The sequence below is a fragment of the Emydura macquarii genome, unplaced genomic scaffold (genome assembly GCF_026122565.2).
Source record: "Emydura macquarii macquarii isolate MOO-44397 ecotype Brisbane River unplaced genomic scaffold, CSIRO-AGI_Emac_v2 contig_369, whole genome shotgun sequence".
NCBI lineage: Eukaryota > Metazoa > Chordata > Testudines > Chelidae > Emydura > Emydura macquarii.
Genome location: NW_027130506.1, coordinates 9145245 through 9168512, shown reverse-complemented (window position 1 = coordinate 9168512; position 23268 = coordinate 9145245). Strand labels below are relative to the sequence as shown.

Below are 23268 nucleotides of genomic sequence, written 5' to 3'. Positions count from 1 at the left end.
GAAAGATTTGTTTGTTTCCTGAACAGTATTCAAGAAAAATAACATTCAGACTATCCAACTACATATCCATGCAGAGGAAGGTTTTGGATATTTGTCAGATTTCATATGTGAGAAGAAACCCTTCCCTTGCCTTCTGCTCTTCAAAAGGAACAGCAAAAAATCATACTACTACTTTTGTGAAACATTATATTATTAAGTAACAAAATATTTCAAGATAAAAATGAGATCTCCCTTTGCATATTCTTCCTATGATGCTGCCGTTTTATTTTGTGATGGCTGTATACTTAAAATGGGAAAGACTATAAAACTGTTTTTAAAATAAAAACTTAATTTTTTCAAAATAAAATGTTTATAGATAAGGCTGGTCCAGATCCTCCTCATCTCACATCTTGACTACAGCAGCAAAACATATATAATGAAGTTTGGTCTGTATGACCAACTCCTCTTAACAGGGTCACCTGACCCAACCATGTTCTTAAACCCTTTGCAAATAAACATGCCTTCCTTCTAAGATTTCTTAGTCATGTTTTGTCTGCTTAGTTGTTGAGGGAGAGGGTTCTAATTACACAGTTTGAGCAGATGGTCAGCTTAGTAAATTATAAAATTAATGTAACTGAGAGCCAAAAATAACAAATATCCATCCTCCATCTAACTATATTAAGAATGTGAAATATTTAATATTTTAAGTTATACCTATAGTGAAAATAACATTAGGAATCTGAAGTTTTCTGTCTTTTTTTTTGGATCCAATATTTCAGTTACTTAATATAGTTATAGTATAGCTTTTATGTTGCCCTCTGTTGTAGTGTTTTTAAAGCTCTCCATCTCTGGAGTAACCAGTTATGTACCATGCTGGTAGCCAGTGTAATACAAAGCCTTGCTGGCAACTAGTGTTGTACCTTATTGGCTGCTCAGTTTAAATCTAAATATCAACTGTTATATAGATGTATAAAATTAAAAATAACCTGAGGGAAATCAAGTGCAGAAGTGTTCTCACTAAAACAGTGAAGAACATGATTCAGTTTTAATAGTTTAAAAATGCAAAACTCCATCAAATAATCTTTTATTGTTAAACAGAGAGTACTAGAAATGGTGATCAGTGGATTGTGCAGATGATTTTGTAATTACATACATAGTAAATTATGAGCGCCCCCACTCTTTAATAAGATTCTTATACTTATGAAGACTAATGCATTGGTGGGGATCCTATAATTGGGCAGTATTATGTTAGACAGTGTACATTACTAACCAGAACAAATGACCATTTTATATACTTTATATTGTTAATTTTATAGGTGGCACATTGAAATTCTTTAGCTGAGGTCTGTAGATTCCTGTGTGACTTCTCAAAGTGTTTATTTAAAGTCAGATGTACTTTCATAATTTAGTATTTTTGCAAATTATTAAGATGGTCATTCTTTCTCACATCTTCATGCTGAACCCATTTAGTGTTCTATAATTATTAGCTTCAGTAACAGAAATGTATTAACAGAAAATATTCATAAGTTTTAAAATAATTTTATCAAGAAATCTAGAAACAGAAATGTTGATTTTTTTTTTTTAAGGTCTATCCCTAATGTAAAAGGGATATATGCACATTTGATATCAGAATCCCAACATATTAACAGAGCATAGTAATTCGTTCCTGAAATATATATAATCATGTAATATATTATGCCAGTTTTAAAGTTTTGTCCATTAATCTGAAACAGCTCAGTGTTTTTTTCATAATTTATAGCATTAACAATCCTACTCAGAATTGAAAAATAAATATGGACTACCTTTCTGAATTTATGGCATGCTAGGGGCCGTTATTTTCAAGACGATTTTCAAAACTCTGAGAGGCTTACTTAAAAATGCAACTTGCCCTCTTGTATGTATTGCTTATATTAGAGCCACTGAGTATTCCATGTTTAATACCCAGAATTCATACATGTTTTATGTAAACAAAAGGATTATAAAACATAAACTATGGATCAAAAGGATAATCCACTAGAGAGAGCATTCCATACACACTTGGTGAAATCCTGGTCCCACTGAAGTCAATAGCAAAACACTCAAGGTCTGCAACCAGAATAGCTCAATCAGCTGTAATTTCACACCTTTAGCTATTTTGTTATGTTTTTCTGTGCACACTTTTATTTCTGACTAAAATGTGACTTATTTTAGTGAAACTTAAATTTGCAAAAAATTGATACGTTCCATTGAATTAGAGCACTCTTATTCTGAGGTATGTTTCCACACACAGACATATAACAAAATAACTAAATAAAAGTGTGAATTAGAAATGATTTATTTATTCCAGTTGCAGTTATCATGAATCAAGCACTAAGACTTAAATAAAAGATAAATCCACTTTTAAAATGAAGTTTTGGTTTGAAAGAATGCTTTTAAGGTAAAAGGAGGAAGGTCATGATTCTCAAATATTCAAAGAGCTCATTTACTATGATGAAAGAATAAATTTGTTTTCAGGGAAATGAGGTTTTTTTTCTTTTCTCTCTCTTTTTTTTTTAAATAGATATTGATGCCTAAAGGGTGTTTTGAAATCGTTTTAAAAATATTTTGAGAGAGAGATTTTTTTCCTCCAAGTTCCTCAGTACCTAGTAACTATTTAAGTGCAGCGGAGATGTTCTGTGGAATTAAAAAGATTTGTAGATTTCAGGTCTCTTGATATTGTTATGTTGTAGAATTTGTATTACCCAAATCTGTTTTGTAGGCCTAAAATGCACTAGAATTTGCATGTATGAGGAAAATGTCTAAAAAACCAGCTTATATTGTATTCATAAATACTTATTTAAACTGAGTCTTTGCTCATTAGATGGTCGTGTTTGCTATAGCTTTTAAAATATACCATAGATTTTTAGTTCTTTTAATACCAAAATAACATATCAGCACTCAGCAAACATGAGCTAAATGTCATTGACACTAGAGATGCATGGCCATGGTTTGAATAACCAAGTCTTCAGTGTTCTGTAGGTATTTGAACCTTTATGTGATTAAAGCTGGGTTTTGTTACTGAAACAGATGGCATGGCTGTTAGAGATTAAGGGCATTTTTTCCCTTGCATTATTGCATTGTAGCATTAACATCAGGAAACTTACAAATTAATCAGAATATTGCAGCGTATGAACTGAAATTGGATTTTCTCTTGTAGATTTGTAAAGGTTCTAAACAGTTTTACATTGGATCAGAGTTCACAGATTAATTTACCACTTACCTTCCAAAATTCTTTAAGATAGTAAAATTAAGGCCTTGACTCTTTGTAATTAAAGCTCCCATGGCACTTTTTAGTCCTGTTTAGAGGATTGCATTAACACAAACTAGGTACCTTTTAATTGTTCTTCGAATAATTACATATGTCAATTCCACTGTAGGTCTGTGCGTGCCCCATGCACAAATGTTGGAGATTTTTTTCCCTCAGTGGTACCCACTGGGGTAGTTCAAGTGCCCTCTATCACCATGTACCATTGTCTGTTGATGTAAGAAGGAGCCATCCCTGACTCTGCAGTTCCTTCTTACCACCAGTCATGTTATCAGAGCAATTCCAGACTTGATTAATTCTTCCTTGCTCTTCTTTCTATATTGTTGTAAATTAGTAGTTTGTTCTAGAGACAAGATGGGTAAGGTAATAGTTTATATTGGACCATATTTTATATTTTTATATTGGTGAAAGAAGTAAACTATATTACTTCACCCACCGTGTCTCTCTAATATCCTGGGATTGACATGGGTGGTACAACACTGCATACAACAATAGTTTGTTATAGTTAGTTTAGTCAAATTTAGACAATTTTATGGATAAGTTTCCATTTTCTGGTCTTTTATTTGACTGTTTTTTCTCTTTTGGCAATGGTACCAGAACAATGCCTCAGTTGCTGGGATTTAAGTCCTGCCAGACCTGCTCAAAGCCTATACTGGTCAACAACCTGCCTGAAATGCAACCTGCTTGAAATGCGTAGGAGAACTCCACATCATTGACAAATGTCACATCTGTAAAGGTTTCAAGCCCCACTCAAAAAAATATAGGGCAAGGAGGCTTAAATGCTTGCTTATTGAAGCAGCACTTCCATCCCCGTTGGAGTAGTCACATGGGGAGAGTGCCCGAAGTACATCATCTTTGGTACAGTCTGCCCCACCAGAGAGGCCTGCCGCTTCCTGGTCTCATTCCCTGATACTGAGGAAAAGACTCAGACCTTCCTCAGGTTCCATCTCTCATTCTTCTGTGTCTGTACTGAAACATGACAGTCAGATGCTCCATGAAGTGGGAGAGAAGCCATCCCTAAAACATTCCTCGCCTCCAAAAGGGGGATTGTGCTTCTGTAGCCTGTGTCATGTCCATTGAGGCCGTCCCCTAAGGGACATTTGTGGAGCCAGCAGATGGTACTGATCCCAACTATCCCGGAAACATATGCAGCCACAGAAGAACTGCTTAGCCTCTTGATACTGGTATCACTGGCAGCAGTAGGCCTGCAGCCATTGCCGTTACCTGTGGCTCGTACTTAACCACACCAAAACCCTGCGGGCTGCTACTCAAACCTCCACAGACGTTTGTCTTGGCAAGAGGAAAGCCTTCCATGATTTCTCTGGTACCACCATCCCAGGCTTGGCCTCGGTACCAGTACCTGGGGAGTTCCTTGGTGCCTCATCAGTACCGTCTGGATCGGCTCCTCCTTTGTCAGAAGAGTCTGACTCCTCCTCCTCAGACTGAAATGATGTCCTCCATATCCTTCTGGGGACACGGCAAAAATGCCCCACCAGAATCTTTAGGACCATGTGCCATGCAACAACCCCTGCATTGGCCTCCAGCTAAAGGTCAATGGCCAAGAAAATGATGGATCCCAGGTCCATATCACTGGCCATTCTAGTCACTGCAGGGCATTCCTCCTCCAGCTAGGTCTTCCTCTCAACCTTCTCAGGTGCAGTTGTAGAGGGCGCACCAGAAACAATGGCAAATAGAACATCCACTTGTACCCAGTGCTCAGGCCAGTTTTGGGCATCAAGAAGATCCTTCTCCTGTACTGAGACCAGTACCGAGAAGCCAGAACTCACACGGGCAGCCTCTCTACAGCAGCTTATGGACCAGCCACCACCTCAGATGTCAGCTCACCAGATGAGGCTATTTAGTGATCATGTCACTCACCACTATCGGAGGACTACAGAGCCCATTCAGATCTGCCTTCCAAGACAGTTTGGATAGCACAGATTCGGCTGCTTGAACTATGGCATCAGCCATTACGATGAGAAGGTGTTCGTGGTTGCAGTCATCTGGGTTACCCCTAGAGGTACCCCAAAACATTATCCAAGACCTCCCTTTTGAAGGCCCATCTCTGTTTTCAGAGAAAATGGACAACAGGCTTCATAACTTCAAAGGTTCCAGGGTGATGCTCAAATCCTTTGATATCTGTATTCCAGTAATGAAAAGAAAAGCAATGTCATCCACAGCAGCCATTCAGACACCAGAGTTTTGCTCCCTGATCCCAAGATCCACCAAGAAAAATGGGAAAGAGTTACAGGAGGTGCTGCCAGTGCCCTCCTCGTCAGCATCATTGGGCTCATCCCATCCAAACAGCCATTTTGATGGGATAGTCAAGTATAGTGTGTTCCAGCTACCTTAGTTCTGTCTCTTCCCCATCTTTTATTTACCGATCGTTTATTCCACTTCCTAAGTGCTTGTGCCCACATAACATCAGACCAATGGGTCTTAAGGACATTGGAATGGGGGTATGCCATCTGATTTATTTCAACCCCTACCCCTGTTCAGGGACCACTCTCACGAGATTGCCCTTCAACAGCAGATCTAATCTCTTCTTCAAGAAAGAGCCATAGAATCTGTGGATTCTGACAGACAATTCAATGACCATGTTTCACATAAACAGACGGTGAGTGGGCCATGGTCAGATCAACTCTGCTAGGAGGCAGTCCACCTCTGGGATTTCGGTATTATTTACTCAATTAATCTCAAAGTTGCTTATCCTATGGGGAAACAGATTCTTCTGTGATCAACACGACTGGTCATTCTGTCCAGATATGGCCAGGTCCATCTTCCAACTGTGGGGGACTCCCCAAGTGAATCTGTTTGCAACAAGAACCAACAGAAAATTCCACCAGTTCTGTTCCCTGCGGAGGTCTTAGCCCAGGCTTACTGACAGATGCTTTTTTCCTGTCCTGGAAGAATTCCTCCTCTATGCCTTCTCTCCAGTTCTTTTACTGCCCGGAGTTGTATTCAAAATAAAACAAGACCATGCTCACCTCGTCCTTATAGCACCAGCGTGGCTTTGCCAGCACTTGTCCTTGGCTATACTAACTTTGTTGGTTGAGGCTCTTTTATCAGTCCCGTTGGATCGAGACATAATCTCCTGGGATCACAGGTGCCAGCTCCACCCCAACCTTCAAGCTCTCTATCTTAACAGCATGGATGCTTCATCGCTTTGAAAAGTCCTACTCGAAGGATGTTCAAAATGTGCTACTGAACAGTGGAAAACCCTCAGCTAGAAACACTTACCCGGCAAAATGGAAGCATATCTTCATTTGATCTCATAGGAAAGGTCTATCTCCAAACCAGGCAGCTCTGGACCTCACACTGGACTACATTCTAGATCTAAAACAGAGTTTGGCTATTAGTTCTATCAGGGTGTATCTGGCAGCTATTTTGGCCTTCCATGTCTGGGTGGATAATAGATTGCTTTTTTCCAACCCCATCATCATACAATGCTAAAGAGTGTGGCCAGATTGTACCCTCAAGTACGAGACCCCATTCCTCCCTGGGATCTGAACTTAGCCCAAGCAAGATTGATGGGACCTTTATCCAAACCCTTTGCAACTTATTCCCTCCTTCACCTCTCTATGAAGGTGGCATTTCTACTGGCAATTACCTCAGCCAGAAGAGTGGGTGAGTTGAGAGCTCAGGTGTCAGGACCCCCTATACATTTTCCATAAAGAAAGTTTATTTATGTCCTGACCCAAATTTCTTACAAAAGTAATCTCTAATTTTTATGTTAACAAAGCAGTCTATTTACTCATGTTTTTTTTTAAACCCCACACACGTAGGAATGAGGAAAAACTGCAATCCTTGCATGTCAGAAGGGCTTTAGCTTTCTCCCTGGAGCATACTAAATCTTTCAGATCCTTACACAACTGTTTGTAGCAGTTGCAGACAGAGTTAAGGGCCAACCAGTTTCCATGCAGAGAATCTCTTCCTGGGTCTCTTCCTGTATTTACTGATGCTACCAAGTCGCTAATACAATCCTGCCATCCAGAGTGTTGGCTCATTCTGCTAGAGCACAGTCAGCTTCTTCAGCTTTTGCAGTACAAGTGCAAATCCTAGGCATTTGTAAAGCAGTGACTTGATCATCATTCCACACTTTTGCTTCTCATTACACTTTTTCCTATCAGTACAGAAACTATGCCAGTTTTGGACCAGTTGCCTTACAATTACTGTTTAGATAGACTCCAAATCCACCTCCATGGATGTTTGCTTGTGAGTAACCTACAGTGGAATTGACGTGCAATCACTTAAAGAAGAGAGAACAGTTACCTACCTTTCTGTAACTGTAACTTTGAGATGTGTACATGTCCATTTCACAACTCGCCCACCTTCCTCTGACTATTGTAGTCTGTCTGATACAAAGGAACTGACAGGGGTCAAGGGCAACTCTGCTCTCTTATACCAGCATACGTTGGCCTGCAGTGACAGAGGGACTTGAGCCATCCCGACAGGTACCACTGAGGGGAAAAATTTTCCTATGTCGGTGCATGGGGCGTGCACACACCTATAGTGGAATGGACATGTGCAACACTTTTAAGAACAACAGTCATGAAAAAATAGGTGACTATTCTTTAACACCTGCAGCATCCACATAAGGGAGTTACAGCTGCAGTCCCCATACTCTGAACTGCCGGGCCATGTAGTCATAACCTGGACATAGTATTTATGTAAAAGAAAGGGGCGTAAACCAAATTGCAGAGTGGGTAATTGCAGTGTGTTTTGCCTACCTGAGGGTTTGTCTACATGGGAACACTTGGGAAAATTAATTCAAATGAACTTTTAAAGTGGAATAATTCAACTGCATTAAACCACTGGAGGGACACTCTTACTCAGAATTAAAGTGGTTTTAATTTGATTTAGTTTAATTCACTTCTAAAGTGAATGTTTAATGTGGTTTAAATAATCCACTTTAAATTCACACCTTTAGTTAATTTAGATTGTTTCCTGAATATCTCTGTGTAGACAAGCCCTTAATCTACCTCTGGGGAGATTCCATTAGATAAATTATGCTTTCTAAAACCTGTGTGGAACAATACTACTGGTGCATATGACTACTGCTTTCCACTACAAAGTTGACTGCATTTCAGTTTCAGAAGTGAAAAGTTCCAGAGGGGTAGCTTTGTTAGTCTGTATACAGCAAAACCAATGAGAGTCCTGTAGCACTTTAAAGACTAACAAATTTAATTTCTGCAGGCATAAGCTTTTGTGGGCTGTAACTGATGAAGTGGGTTACAGCCCACAAAAGCTTATGCCTGCAGAAATTAAATTTGTTAGTCTTTAAAGTGCTACAGGACTCTCATAGTTTCAGAAGTGATTCCTGCATAGTCATTACATCTGTAAAGCACTTAGGGGTCCGTCTGGATGAAAACTGCTGTATGAATGAGAGAGGGACTGGGGACAGTACCTATACTAATGTTCTTATGCAGTAAAATACATTTTTTTTCATGCTTATGTCTTCTGCTCACTTCACTACCACTGAGGCATCTTCCTATTTTCCCTTTATTTTAACATCCTTCCCTACACTTTCAAGGCCCCATACCAAAATTCATATTCTTATAATGGAGATGAGGAACATAGGGATTCTACAGCCTTGTCTACACTAGAGGAGATTGGCATTGCAAACACCTTATTACATACCATATGTTCATATGCACATGTCCTTGCAATGTTGAATAAGCATTAACAGCATCTTTGCAATTGCATTTGGAAACACACACCCTTTTCTGCTGTTATATCCTGTATTGGTGGAAAGTGCTGGCTTTGCAGCTCTACTACTGTAATTGGTGGCCCATGATCCTTCTGCAGCTGTAGGTATGGTGTCTCTGGTATTACTAATTCGAATTAGCTTAAATCGACTTTCAGCAGCCGATTTAAAGAAATAGCAGCAGACTGTTCTCACTATGCTATTTGAGCTGGTCTCTTGCATTCACACGTTCCAACCTTAATTCAAATTAGAAAGCAGTGCAATCTGGGTAGCTATCCCACTGACAGAGGCTGTGGCATCGTCCCAGGATGCCTCACTGCTTCCCCCACCCAAACAAACAGGAAAAGGATTTTTGAGTCGTTTTTTTTGCTCCCTGATTTCGCCATTGCTTTTCGCAGCTTAGCATAGGGTACTTGAGAAAAAGAGCAAGAAGGTGAAACAGCCACGGCTGCCCTGCTTCAAGACATCCAGCAAAACAATTCCCAATTGCTGCAGGCAATGAATGAGTGATGCATGAGTGATTTCTGTCCCTGTATGTTGCTAGCCTTTTCTCATGCACCCCCCTCTGTATTTTGCTTGCCTTTTCTCATCCACCCAGCACCCACCCCCCATATGTTGCTTGCCTTTTCTCATGCACCCCCCCATGTAGCTTGCCTTTTCTCATCCACCTAGCACCCCCCCACCCCCATCCCGTTTGTTGCTTGCCAGATCTGTGCCCGGCAAATCCTTCATGAACAAGATTTTCTTTAATAAAGAAATGTTTTGAAAAGATGCAAAATTTTATTTTTGAACAGTTATGTCTTGGGTGAAGGGGTGTGGGGAAGGGTTTCTTCACTCTCTCCAGGGGTAAAGTAGGGTGTTTAGTTTCTTCCTTTTCCTAATCTGAGACAGTCTGTGTGCAGCACCGACTAATGGTTGGGCCACTGGCGAGGTGTCTTCAGAATGAAAAAAAAAAAAAAAGATAGCTACAGCCAAATTAGTGAAGATCAATATACATATGCAAGATTTTGAACTAATGATGCGTGGATAGGCTGTAGACACAGTTTTTAAAGTTAGGAAGAATGTATCTGTTGATCAATTTCAGCAATGATGGTGTCATACATTGATGCCTCTAGTTTGTGTATTGAAGAGTAAGAAGAGACATATGTTTCAGTTGTCATAATTATGATTTTATACAGTGTAGCAAGTGACTTTCTAATGCAGACCGCATGGAGGGCTGGGGGGGGTAATCCGCTGGCATCACAAACACACACAGACAGGATCTTTTTTTTTGGTGGGTGGGGGTGGGGGGGGAATGGATTTCTCTGCCTGCAGCCAAAGAAAAAGGGAGAGCTATTGGGAACTGATTGGGGGGGGGATGATTTTTCAGCTTGCATTCCAAACACACATAGATAGGAAAAATGGGGGTTGTGGGGGAGTTGGATTTGTCTTCTTTCATTCAACACACACACACACAGACAGGATCTGGGTGGGGGGGCATGGGGGAGTTGCTTTCTCTGTTTGCATTCAACACACACACAGACAGGATCGGGGTGGGGGGGAGTTGCTTTCTCTGTTTGCATTCAACACACACAGACAGGATCGGGGTGGGGGGTGCGTGGGGGAGTTGCTTTCTCTGTTTGCATTCTACACACACACACAGACTGGAACTGAAGAAAGAGAACTCACCAGATGTCCCTTCCCCAGCATGCCTTTCCCCCTCCCAAACAAACAGGAAAATCAAATCTTCCCAGGGCTTGAGGGGAGGGGACTTTATTTGCTATTGTGACCACAGAGCACCACAGATTGATTGGCCCGAGAGGTGAAAATGGAGCATAATGGAATACATTCTGGAGGTTAATTAATTCAAATTAAGCTCTATTAATGTTCACACAACACTAATTCAAATTTACAAAGTCGATTTAGGCGCTACACCACTTGCAGAGGTGGTCTTATTAAATCGATTTTACTGGCACCTTCAGTCGACTTAACAGTGGTGACAGTGTGAACGTTGGAGTACTTAAATCGATATAGTGGACTTTAAATCGACATAAGTCCACAGTGTGAACCAGCCCTTAGAGATGACCTGTGATGAAAGCCCTAACATCATCACATTGTCATCACATTTGTTTCAAATGCACCACGGCACTGCGCTGCTTTTTTAACCTGACTACTCTGGATGTTTTGTACTCTTTCACATAAAGACTTCTATTAGCTATTTGTATGTCTTATAGTTTATTTTTAAAAATTTGACCAACAATCTAGCTGTACGTACTGCTAGTCTGGGTGATCACGTTTCATAACACTTTATTTTCCCTGATCCTGTCCCTTCTGATTTGTTACCTCCATTGGTTCCATCTTGTCTTAAATTAAATTGTAAACTCTTTAGAGCAGGATCTGTCTCCTACTGGGTTTGCTCAGTGCCTAGCATAGTGTGTCTCCAGTCCTTATTGGGGCTTTGGGTGCTACTGCATTACCAATAAACACTATTTTACAATGATTCAGTTGTTCTACTGTAGGTTGCATCGTGTACATCTTTGATGTTAAAATACTAAAATCTTAATTCTGCACCCCGAAGGAACACCAGCTTCACCCTCTTCACCAAACTGCCCCCTCCCAACTCAACACACTGTTGCACCAAATATACACAATTCTTATCATTGGGAAGTAGTTGCAGAAGAGCAGGTTGAAGAAGCAGAGTAGAATTGGAGTGGATCATCTATGGCAGTGTTTCTCAACCTTTTAAGTAGCAAGTACCCCCTAACTTCTGAAAATTTTAATAAGTACCCCAACACTCAATTTTCTGCATGATTTTATATTTACAGACTAATGTGAGCCATATGTTGAAAGAAGCGCTGACTATATAAGGTCATGATATGACATGTCAGATCTAGTGTGAGCAGGGTTACCACCTTTGCACCAGAGGTGCATAACTCAAGTATGTACCTGTGCTAGAGGTGATATTGGCCAAAGATAGGAGGTTTTGAGTGGCATGCCAATGCTGGGGAATATAAAGTGCCGTGCCAAATTTCATGCTATAGATTTGAGAGCAGGCAGGGGTGAGAGAGATAGGAAAAGAGGATAACTGGTGAAATCTGGGGCTGTCATAGTTGTCAATTTCACCGTTCAACTAGAGCAGTGAAATTGACAAGTTTTCTGGGCACTGGGCTTTGAGCCAGGGAGGGGGGCTGCCACCTGGCTGCCAGCCCAGGAGGTGGGCGACTTCCACACAATCCAAGCTAGGGCAGAGGAGGCTTCCGCGCCGGCTGGGACCCAGGGATGTGGGCAGGCGGCTGCTGCCCATCTTCAAGCTGGGGTGCTGGAGGCTGTCCCTTGGCTCGGAGTCAGGATGTGGGTGGCTGCCACCCAGCTGTGAGGCCAGCTCACGAGATGGAGAAGGCTGCCACCCGTCTCCCAGCTGGGAGCTGTGACCAGGCGGGAAGCAGGGGGCTGCCACTTGCCTTCCCCAGAAGCTGGGGGCTGCTGCTCGCTTTCCAGCTGGAAGCTGGAACCAGGCAGGAAGCGGACAGCTGCCGAGTGCCTTCTCCAAAAGCCGGCAGCTGCTGCCCACCTTCCAGTTAGGAGCTGTGACAGGGTGAGAAGCGGGCTGCTGCCACCTGCCTCCCCTTCACTCTGTTTTTCCTCGGGTACCCCCTGCCTGTATCTCGTGTACCCTTGAGGGTATGCATACCACAGGTTGAGAAACTATGGTCTATGGTATATAGTAGTTGGAGTAATTTTAAGGTGTGTGATTGTGGATAGAAAAGAGGTTATGTAAAAGTTAAGACTTACTTTTACTTAACTTTTCACTTCCTTGCTTTTGTAGTTTTTTGTCACATATGTTATGATTGTGTCTAACTGCTTCACAATGAAGTTTTAAAAGATTTCAATTACATTAATAAAAATAATATATAAAAATTATATTCAGCCAAAAATACTTGGTGGTTACACTTTAAGTAGCCATTCTTCCATAATTAGTTCCAGTTCTGTGGAGGATAAGGTACAGTTGTTAAGAACATTCCAAAATTTGTAAAGAATCGGAGATGCTTAGGTAAAATCTTGCAACCTTTTAGTCGCATGAAAATAATTTCTGCTCATTTGAGTCGTTTCATCAGAAACCAATGACATTCTTCATGTGAGTAAAGATTACTCACACAGATTAATAACTGCATTATTTTAGTTTATAAATCTCTCTCCACCAAGGAGTCCAAACAGCTGAACAAACAGCTAACGTGCAATAAAACTTGAACATAAAAGCAGAAGAAATATTTAAAAACTCTGCGTGATAATGTTATTAGTGAGTCAAGGCAGGTGAGGTAATATATTTTATTGGACCAACTTCTGCTGGTGAGCGAGAAAAGCTTTTGAATCCCAAAGAGCTCTTTGTCAAGTCTGAGAAAGATACTCATGTCACAGCTAAATACAAGGTCCCACAGATAGTTTAGCATACATATTTATCACATTATTCTCAGGTATCGTTCAAGGTGAAGTGGCTGGTTAACACCCCTGTTCTCACAGGACAAAAAGGGGATTTAGTGGGTTACAAATGGTTTTAATAAGCCATAAATCCAATGTCTTAACAAAGACCATGATTTTTAGTGTCTAGCAAAGTTATCAATTTAAACTCCCAGGCTCATCTTTTGAAAGTGTTGTGCAGGTTTGCTTTGTGGATGAGACTGATAGATCAGTTACAGAGTGACCACTTTGTGAAAAGTGTTCACCCACAGATGACATGGTGTTTTTGTCTTATATCATTCTCTTGTATGAATTCCTTTGAGAGCATAGTGTTTGTCTGGTTTCAAATTCAAACTTTGCTAGACATTAACAATCATGTTCTTAATAAAGACATTGGATTTATGGCTTACTACAAGAGTCTGTGACCGGCTATTCTCTGCCCCCATCATGCTGTCTGGAGTGGCCCACGACCATGAGTGTCAACCTCAGGGCAGACTATCCAAAAGCAGGGCAGACACCCCAAACTAAGTAACAAAAATGAACTCCTATAACAGTCTTGCCATTGAATCACAGACAGTCCCCTTGTGCACTAATTTGCCACCCAAGCAAGTTGATCTTAGTGATAAATGGTCACTTGTACCAAAGATTGTAAAATATTCAGGTTGCTCCCTGTCGCAAGAGATCACTCACTTACACCAGGTCAGTTTTACCTAACAATTCACACCAAAGACTTGTAGCCAATCCTATAGTAAATTAACTAAGGATTTATTAAGTAGCATAAAGAAATGACAAAGTTATTTACAGATTAAAACAGGCAACATATATTATAAATGAGTTACAGTCTATGGTTCCAAAAGGTGACAGAGATGTAGTAATCTGTCATCACAGAATATCTTTTCAGGTTAACTCAGGTTGACCCTGGATCTCTGCTTTTGTTTCCTTGCTTCAGCCTTGTGAGAGTCCAAACAGCAAAGAGTTGAAGAATTTTCATGTCAGCTATCTTTATTTCCTTCTTTTGGAATTCAAGTTGATGGGGCGAGCTTTCTTGCATGTAGCACCTTTACAGGTGGGAGGGAACCATTAGCCCAGTCTTTGTATCATGATGATTCACTATTGCCCACTTTGTTTTGATAGTCTTCCTTGATGGGCAGGGGAACCACTCCTCCTGTCTTTGTTCACAAGTTAAGAGCAGGCATTTTTACAGTTCTAAAGCAAAACTTACCTATTACCTTGCAGCACAAGATACAGACATTACAAGTAAGATTAATGCATGCAGCAACTTGCAAGCATTTGATAAGAGTCGAAACCCTAAATACATCCTTACAAGTCTAACATCCGTGTTGAACAATACTAACATACAGGTAAGCTGGTCTGGTTTCCAGCTATAAATTTGGCAGTTCTCAGCAGATGCCTACAGCTTTGGCAAGAGCTGGTCTGCCAGCAGCACTCCCCCCTCCCCCCTTGTGTCCTATGACTAAAGAGGTGTTAAAGGGCCACTTCACCTTGAATGGTGCCTTAGAATATGTGCTATCTGTTTGACCTTGTATTTAGCTGTGAAACTGACCTGAGGAAGAGCTCTGTAGTTTGAAAGCTTGTTTCTCTCACCAACAGAAGTTAGTCCAATAAAAGATATTAATTCACTCACCTTGTCTCTTTAATATCCTGGGACCAACATGGCTACAACAACACTGCATGCAGCAATGTTATTAGTATCCTTCCTTTTCCAGTTCAATATTGAAAGAGAACATACCACCAAATATAAGCCTGTACAGTATTATACCATGCTCTAATGTTAATTGGTAAGCAAAGGCTACTAAGTGTATAAACAAAAAACTGTGTTGTTTCTTCCTACTAATTAGTGCCATTCGCAAGAATGACAGCTGATTGTCTTTTTAAATGAGGACACTGTAGAATGTATGTTCATCAGCACATTATTTTCAAAAATTAATTCTCTGTTTAAATTCTTTGCTTTTTCTTTCCTATGTTGCTTTTGCCTTTCCTGATCGAAGTCTAGGAGAGTAAGTCAATGTTTTAATAAGCCATTGTTTTCCTGTGAATTTGATGACATTTTTTATCACCCTACATGTTTGTTTCATTAGATTTTTTTTTATTGTTTATTTTGGAAGATTCCATTTACTAAAAACCATGTTCAGTATGTGTATTTTTAAACTGAATTAAAATGGAGGATGATTACTGGTGGTGTTTCGTATATAATTGTGCATGTAAAATTTACTTGCTTTCCTTTAGCAATTTATGATGAGCCTTTTTAATTCCTTCATTACCTTGGGACACACACCTGCATTCTTTGTATATTCAAAATTCCCAGCAAAGTTAATGGGAATTTTGGATATGTAATAAATGCACAATCAGGTAATGTAAGAGTCCATAACTAGTTATTATAAACTTCTAAATTGGGATTCCTTGTTTTATTAAAACATCTGTTATTACGTAAAGTGGAGGAAAGAGGGAAGGAGAAGCAAACTAAAGATCATGTAAGATCTTATTACATATGTTAAAGGTTTTTTTAATTGCTCTTTCCCTTCTATAGGATTCCCAAAGCAGGCAAGGAGGATATAGTATGCATCAGCTTCAGGGAAATAAGGAATATGGAAGTGAGAAGAAGGGTTATCTCTTAAAGAAGAGTGATGGGTATGTAGCTGGAATATATAATACATGGAATTACCATTATTATACAGTGTATGCACTGAATTTTTTGAGCTTGTAAATTTTAAAAACAATACATTACTAAAAGAATTCTCTTAATTTACTGATTAGAATGCTTGCATGACTCATTTGTAAAGTGCTTATTTTCTCTTTAGATGTTAAAAATTAGAATGTATTAAAACTATTCAGAGAAAAAAGTCAATATTGTTTGGTATATCTTTCAGTTCATAAGCTATCCGCTTGGTATGTAACATATAGACATCTGAATCACACTTCATGGACATATATAAAACGTTGATGAACTTCAGTGTTAAATTCTTATTACTTGTCCCATTGGATGTGCAGAAGAAGTAATTTACTCACTCCATTTGATATCATTTAGTGTTCTTGAAAATCCAGAATTTGAATTTGAATGTAAACTATTACATTCAGGAACTTCTCAATTAATGTTATACACAATTTTAAGCCTTTTTGGAGCCATCCACCTCTGGGCCATTTGAGTACATTTTCAAAAGCAACTTAGAAACTAAAAAGCCTAAGTCTGTTTAAAAAATGACCTAGGTGCTTAGGATCTAGCTGTCATGGAGAGCTGATGAATTTTAAAATGGAGCTTAAATTCTTAAGTCAGTGAGGCACTTCAGAAAATTTTACCCTGTATAAATAAAAATACAATGGTTTAAAAATTGAACATTCTGGTCTATAAATGTTTGATTTGAAATTGTTGTTTTTTAGTCTCATAACATTAACTATAATACAGAAAACAAAGAAACATAGTAGTTTATGGGCCAAATTTGAAGTAACATTAAGGTTGAAAAAAAATAAAGCACTCAAAAATCAGGAAATGCATATGTAACTTTAAAAATTAACTTTAACTCTTTCTCCCTATGCTAAGACCTTAAAGAGACAATCTGTTTATATTGTTAAATTACTAAAAATGTTTATTAAACTATAAACTGGAATCTCTTGCAGAATCTTATATACAGGTTTCATGCATATTTTATTTACTAAGTATCATTAATATCTACAAATAACAAAAAATAGAAAAAATGGCTTAGTAGTTTTAGAATCCTTAACTATTCTGATATAATCAGCTCATTTCACATAGGATACTAAACTAACTGTAAGATGGTAACTGCACTTTTCTACAGATATAAGTAATATTTTAACCAAACTTTTGTGTGTTAGGAAAAAAAATCCAAACTTTAACATTTGAAATCTGAAAAATAGACCTGCAGTGTGATGGTTGTGTAATAACTTGTGAGTTATTTTTAGTGCTTGGGCATAACAAAAGTAAACCTTCCAGCACTAGGGTTTTAAGATTTTATTTTTATGAAAAAACAGTCTGCCTTCATTTTGTTATCTACATTCCATCTGGGTGGTTCTTTTGTTGGCTTCACTTATTTTGTCTCTATGTTGACAAAAATGCACGGATACTAAGTGTGTGATCTGTCAACCAATAATTTTATTTTTTTAACTCTCCAAAATTTTCAGACATTGCTCTCTTCTTCAACTTACATAAATTATATAAAAGAGGTTACAGCAATGTCACCTCTTTAACATTTGTATTAGCTGTGAGAAAGAAAAGGATAAAATAAAGAATTGGAAGGCAGGCCAGAATTGTATATTGGTGTAATCTATTGATTGAAGGAAATGGAACATGGTATGGTCACACAAAATGTTAGACATGAAATCATAATCCAAGTTCTTTATTACCAGTGCTTTCTATCTGTAGATGCCAGCCTTCTTCCCAAGGATAATGTAAGTTGGTGCTCTAGATATTACAGAGGTGAAGTTATTAACAGACCAGTCAAGTCTATAGTGCATTTACTCCCTCTTAATCTAGTAGCACAGCAGGAACAGGACTTATATAAATCAAGTGAGGAAAATGTAGATAAAAGCAGATAGGAAACTGCAGTACTGTCCCAGTACTCTTGAATGAGGTATTGGTGTTGATAAAATACCAGGGACCATGAAGATTTCCTCTCCTATACTGTGATTTAATATATGAATAAAAATAAAAGCCTCAGTACTGAAAAAAGTAGAAGCTGAACAGCATCTCTTCTTCAGGGAACATAAAATAAAGATAGAAAACTAACACAGCTTTTATACAGAAATGTGTTGATGGAAGATGGGCAGGATCCAATTTTCTGCTATGAACCTTCCAGGAGAAAATTAAAATAAATGTATTCTGTCTCTGAAAAATATTAAATGCACAGCATCAAATCTGCATAGCCTTAAGGTAATTGGTACTAGAGGGGAGGTTTTTCTAGCTCCCAGATAAGAGATGAGGAAGAGTTGGAGAATAGAGTTCACGTAAGCTTAATTTAGCTGAAATGGGAATGTAACTCGGAGAAATCCTAAAAACATTGATTAAAAGAGAACTACAATAGGATTCCAGTCACTTTGAAGTACTTTATAGTGTTAGAAGCATAAGGACTACATGAATGATCAGACAAAGGGATAAGCCTTTTAATATACACACTTTTTCTCAAAGAGAATTTAACTTATGACCGTTCAATCAGAGATAAATTGGGGCATGAATTGTTAACTTTGTGGTAGATCCACTGTATAAATATTGTGTGTGTGTGTGTGTGTGTGTGTTTTAAAAGTGTAGATATAAATGGAATTCTTCAATTAAGCCACACCAGCTTTGAATGATGTCACTTTTTTATTATTTTACTTGAAGAATTCTGCTCTCCTGGTCAGAAAAGTGAAATTAGGTATTTGTTTATTTAAACATTTATATCTATTAAACTAATGTAGTTAAAGTAGCAGTAAAGCATAAAGAGTAGTATAAAATTTTCAAAAGTGATTTTAGACACTTAGGAACCTAAGTTTAATTGAAAATCAGTAGGATTTGAGCTCCTAATGCCTGTCTTTTTTGAAAATGGGAATTAAGCACTTCTGAAAATTTTACCTAAATAAGTTGGTTTGCTGGAGAGTGTGTTGGCTTGCTAATCTATTTAAAATGTAAACAGAATAATAAACGTGTTTATTTAACTACTGTTTGTGTTCCAAGTTTGTTGTACAAACTAAAAAAAGTAATAATTATGTTTAGTTCTCGATATATTGTCCTCTTATTGTTTAGGCTAAGGAAAGTGTGGCAAAGAAGAAAGTGCACTGTCAAAAATGGAATTCTTACCATATCACATGCAACAGTAAGTTGACTTTTTTTTATATTTCATTATTACCATAATGAATTCAATGAACTCTATCCGTGTGCTTCTATTGACTGAATTAATTTGTTAATTTTAATAAATCTGTTATGTGGCTATTTAAAGTATGGTGATTACATACCTCTTCTACCTAGATGATTTAATGCCTGTTCACTTAGTTGTGAAAAATTGAGAACCAGTCAGATAAACAAAATAAATGAAAACATGAAAGGTTGGTGGAACGATAACATGGTTAATATTCCATATTATGTATAATAAAAAATCTAGTATAGAGTAGGTTTTTTTGTTATGTTTGTTCTTTAGTGCACAATGTCTTCCAAAGTAAAAGCTGAACTGTCTTTAGGTTTCAGGAGCCTTCTAAGATTTTACCTTGACTTACATTAAAACATCTTGTTGTTAGAGATAATTAAATGATGCTAAATAAATTATTCAAAGATATATTTGTTAAGTGGCAAAATTTGTTGGAGAGATTATTCACAATGAATAAATCAGCTAGTTTTACTCTAAGTGTTGCAAAATTTCAGGTTTGAGGCATCCAGTTGTCCCTTGATTTGATGGGAAAAACTGAAATCAACAGACAATATTAAAAAGCACACCTTATTCTTTGCATGTTAATCGTAGTAAGATTTGGCCCCCAAACTGCAATTTTTTTACTTGTTTTATATATAAAATTAGGCCATATAAATAGTATCACATTGTTTTGCCTATCTAGCAATTAGAATAGAGCTGTTGCCAAATGTTGGGGTTTACGTTACGTATGAGTGGACTGCAAGAGTTGGATTAATGTACGAATTTATAAAACACTTCCATTTGTTCTGGAGCTTTAGGGAAGACTCCCATTGATTTCAGTGGACTTTAGGATTTGGCCCTTAAGTGTCTTGTGTAGAATAATGTTAAATACTTGGGCAATTACAACAAATTAACTAGAAAAATGCTTTCCTTGGTAAGTGAATTGCCATATAGTACATTTGTAGTGAGGTGCTAACACTAATTAAAAATACTTTTAATGGAACATTCACAACCAATTTTAACAGCTGGAATCACATCCTCAGTTGCTTCCATGTATTATATGTTCATTTTACCTGTGATTATTGTAGTTAAGTATCAGCCAGACCAATTATGTTCTTGGCTGAACTATTTTTCCTTCTCCTCTAGGCTGCTACATAACAATATTTTCTTTGCTTTTTGTATTCAGGTAGCAAGTGGGGATGTTGCTCAGACTTCTGTGTAACATTAATCAAACTCCATAAAGGAAGCAAAAATTGTCTTGGGATCTTATTCTGGATATACCCTTGCATGTACAGAGGATTATATAATTTGATCTATAAGCTTGAACTTCTTCCATTCCACTTTGGGCAATGATCTCTTCACATCTCTAAAATTAAGCAGGTTCAGGCCTGACTGGTACCTACATGGGTGCTCAGTTAGAACGGTGAAATGATGTGAGAATCTCAGTAGAACAAAATAAGATGATGATGGTGATGCAAGATGCCTTATAGTGATAGACCCAAAGAGTTCAATCTATTTATCTTAACAAAGAGAAGGTTAAGGGGTGATTTAATAACAGTTTATAAGTATCAACATGGGAAACAAATATTTAATAATGGGGTCTTCAGTCTAGCACAAAAAAAGTCCTACACAATCCAGAAATGAAGATAGACAAATTCAGACTCAAAATAAGGCATATTTTTTATTTTAATTAACCATTGGAACAGTTTACCAATGGTTGTGATAGATTCTCCATCACTGATAATTTTTAAATCAAAGTTGCATTTAAAAAAAAAAAAATGCTCTAGGAATTATTTTGGGGACGTCCTATGTTCTGTGTTATCCAGGAGGCCAGACTAGATGATCACAATGGTCCCTTCTAGCCGTGCAATCTATGAATTTGGTGCTGGTGAGACAGAAGGTGACACTTTTCTTTTTAAGCCAGTGTTAAATTTATAGTGCACTGTGCTATGGAGGGTGCCATCTATCAGATGAGGTGTAAAACTGATCTTTACCATTTCAGGTCACTACACATCCCAGATCTTTCACAAATATTGGAGGGGGTGTTACTGTGACTTTAATCAAATTCCAATTGGCTAATTTCATTCTTCCTATACAAAAATACCTTAAAGATATTTTTTGCTTTCAGTTATGCACTGTAGCGGAGAGTTGTTGTATACTGTTAAATAACTGGTATCTTTTTTCTCAATGAGAGTGGCATTTAACCACTGGATGAAGTGAGATGTGTGTATTTTTTAATTTGTAAAATCAGTTTGTGAATGTTGTAGAGGGCTTTCTATGACAGATTCAATCAGTTGTTACTATTTATTATTACAACATACCACCATTCTTGAGATTAATGTAATCTTGGCAGACAACATATAATACAGGATTGGTGTTCCAGTGTTGGTATAGCTTTATACGCTGATATTACTTGTACTGGCATTGCTGAAAACTTATCAAATGTCACATTGCTACTGGCACAGAGTATCTTCACCAGCACCCCACTACCTCAGTGGGTGACAGAGATTCCTTTACATTTATCTAAATTACAGTAGTTCCATCATAGTTCCTGAAAGGGAAATCTCTGTTAGGAGCTTCAGTGCCTTCTCCTGGTTTTGCAAGTGTTTCTTTGATAATTAAACAACAGGGTAAAAATTGCAAATACTGACTTAATGAGAAATATGTTTTGATTATCTTTGGGGGGGAACGGGGAGGAAAGGGGAAGTACAAAAGAAGGCCTGATTCATATTCAGGTAAGAATATCAGTTTGTTCATATATCCTAATGTGTTTGTTTAGTCATGGGGTCTTTTTTATTTTGAAGTCCGTTCACAGGTTGACAAATGATTTTTCAGAATTCCTAATGAACAATTACAATTATCTGTCATGAAGGACATTATTTCCAAGGAGTTTTTCCCTCAGTGAACCAGTTCTCAAATCCTTCCAAAGGTGGGCCAAAAAATTGTTTGTTACTCTTGGTGAAATAGGTATAAAGACCAAAAACCTGATCACAATCATTTGGATTGCAAATTGGGTATGAATTAAGCCTATTAAGTAAACTATTCTTAATCCTGTTTACTGCTTGATATCTGATTTTAAACTGTCCTCCCATATCTGATCCACAGTAGTATTTTCAGGAGTTGTTTACTGCAAGTCATGTGCCTTAAGGCTTACAGTTGACCTAAAGACAAAGGTAATTCCAGTACAGTGTTAAATTTGATGTCTGATCACAATTCTTATTGAGTAGTGCACAGCAAATTCCCTTATTGCAGCTCTAGAGAAATTTAAATTCTCTAGCTTCCATATTTTGGAAGATTTCATTCTCTAGGAAATCTAAGACTTTCTCTCAAGGTGTGTGAAAATGTTAAAACAAACTAATGGTGATTCATAAATGATAACTGTAATCCATTTAAAACATAAGAAGCCTTTCCAAACTAAGCATCAAGAAACCTCTTTCGGGTTTAGCTAGTTTTATTATTTAAGATTAGGCTGTTGTTCAGATTCTAACTAGGCTACATTACTTGGAGGCTCAGTTTGCTAAAGTAACAAGTGCCTGCCATCCTGAACTTCAATAGAATACATATAGAGGTCAGGAACTGATTGACTTGTCCTTCCTATTTTTTTCACTTTTAAAACTATATCCCTTGTAGTCATCACCTTCTTTAGTTGAGATAGTAAGTGGCAAAATTTGGAGGCTAACATCTTTGCCTCAAAGACGTGAAGACAAGATAGTTAATGTACTTGCTCTGAGATCTTTCCCCAATGTACCAAATCCTCCAGATTTCTTATAAACCAAGAGAGTTATGTACCTGTTTTTGTCCCCCAACTCAGTAAACCTAAAATGGCTCTCCCCCTGAAAACACTTAAATATAAGTCGCTCAGGCCAGAAATTTTAGAAACACTAAAATTGCAATAAGGCCAAAATGTAATGAGATTTCTTTTACATATAATAATATTTTGTATAACTTACTTTCATGAGATAATGGCTGCAACTGAGTATAAAAAGTTAGGGTTACTGTTTTTACGGCATCCATAA

The 23268-nt window shown here is 37.9% G+C and overlaps 1 protein-coding gene across 2 annotated transcripts in view; it reads left to right on the top strand.

Moving 5' to 3' along the window:
- ASAP1 (ArfGAP with SH3 domain, ankyrin repeat and PH domain 1) overlaps positions 1-23268 on the top strand; it is a 297252-nt gene that overhangs the window by 171037 nt on the left and 102947 nt on the right. For both annotated transcript variants that reach the window (XM_067531501.1, XM_067531494.1), the window contains exons 11-12: positions 15952-16052; positions 19156-19225. In XM_067531501.1, coding sequence (XP_067387602.1) covers positions 15952-16052; positions 19156-19225 — 171 coding nt within the window. The remainder of the gene's footprint in view (positions 1-15951; positions 16053-19155; positions 19226-23268) is intronic.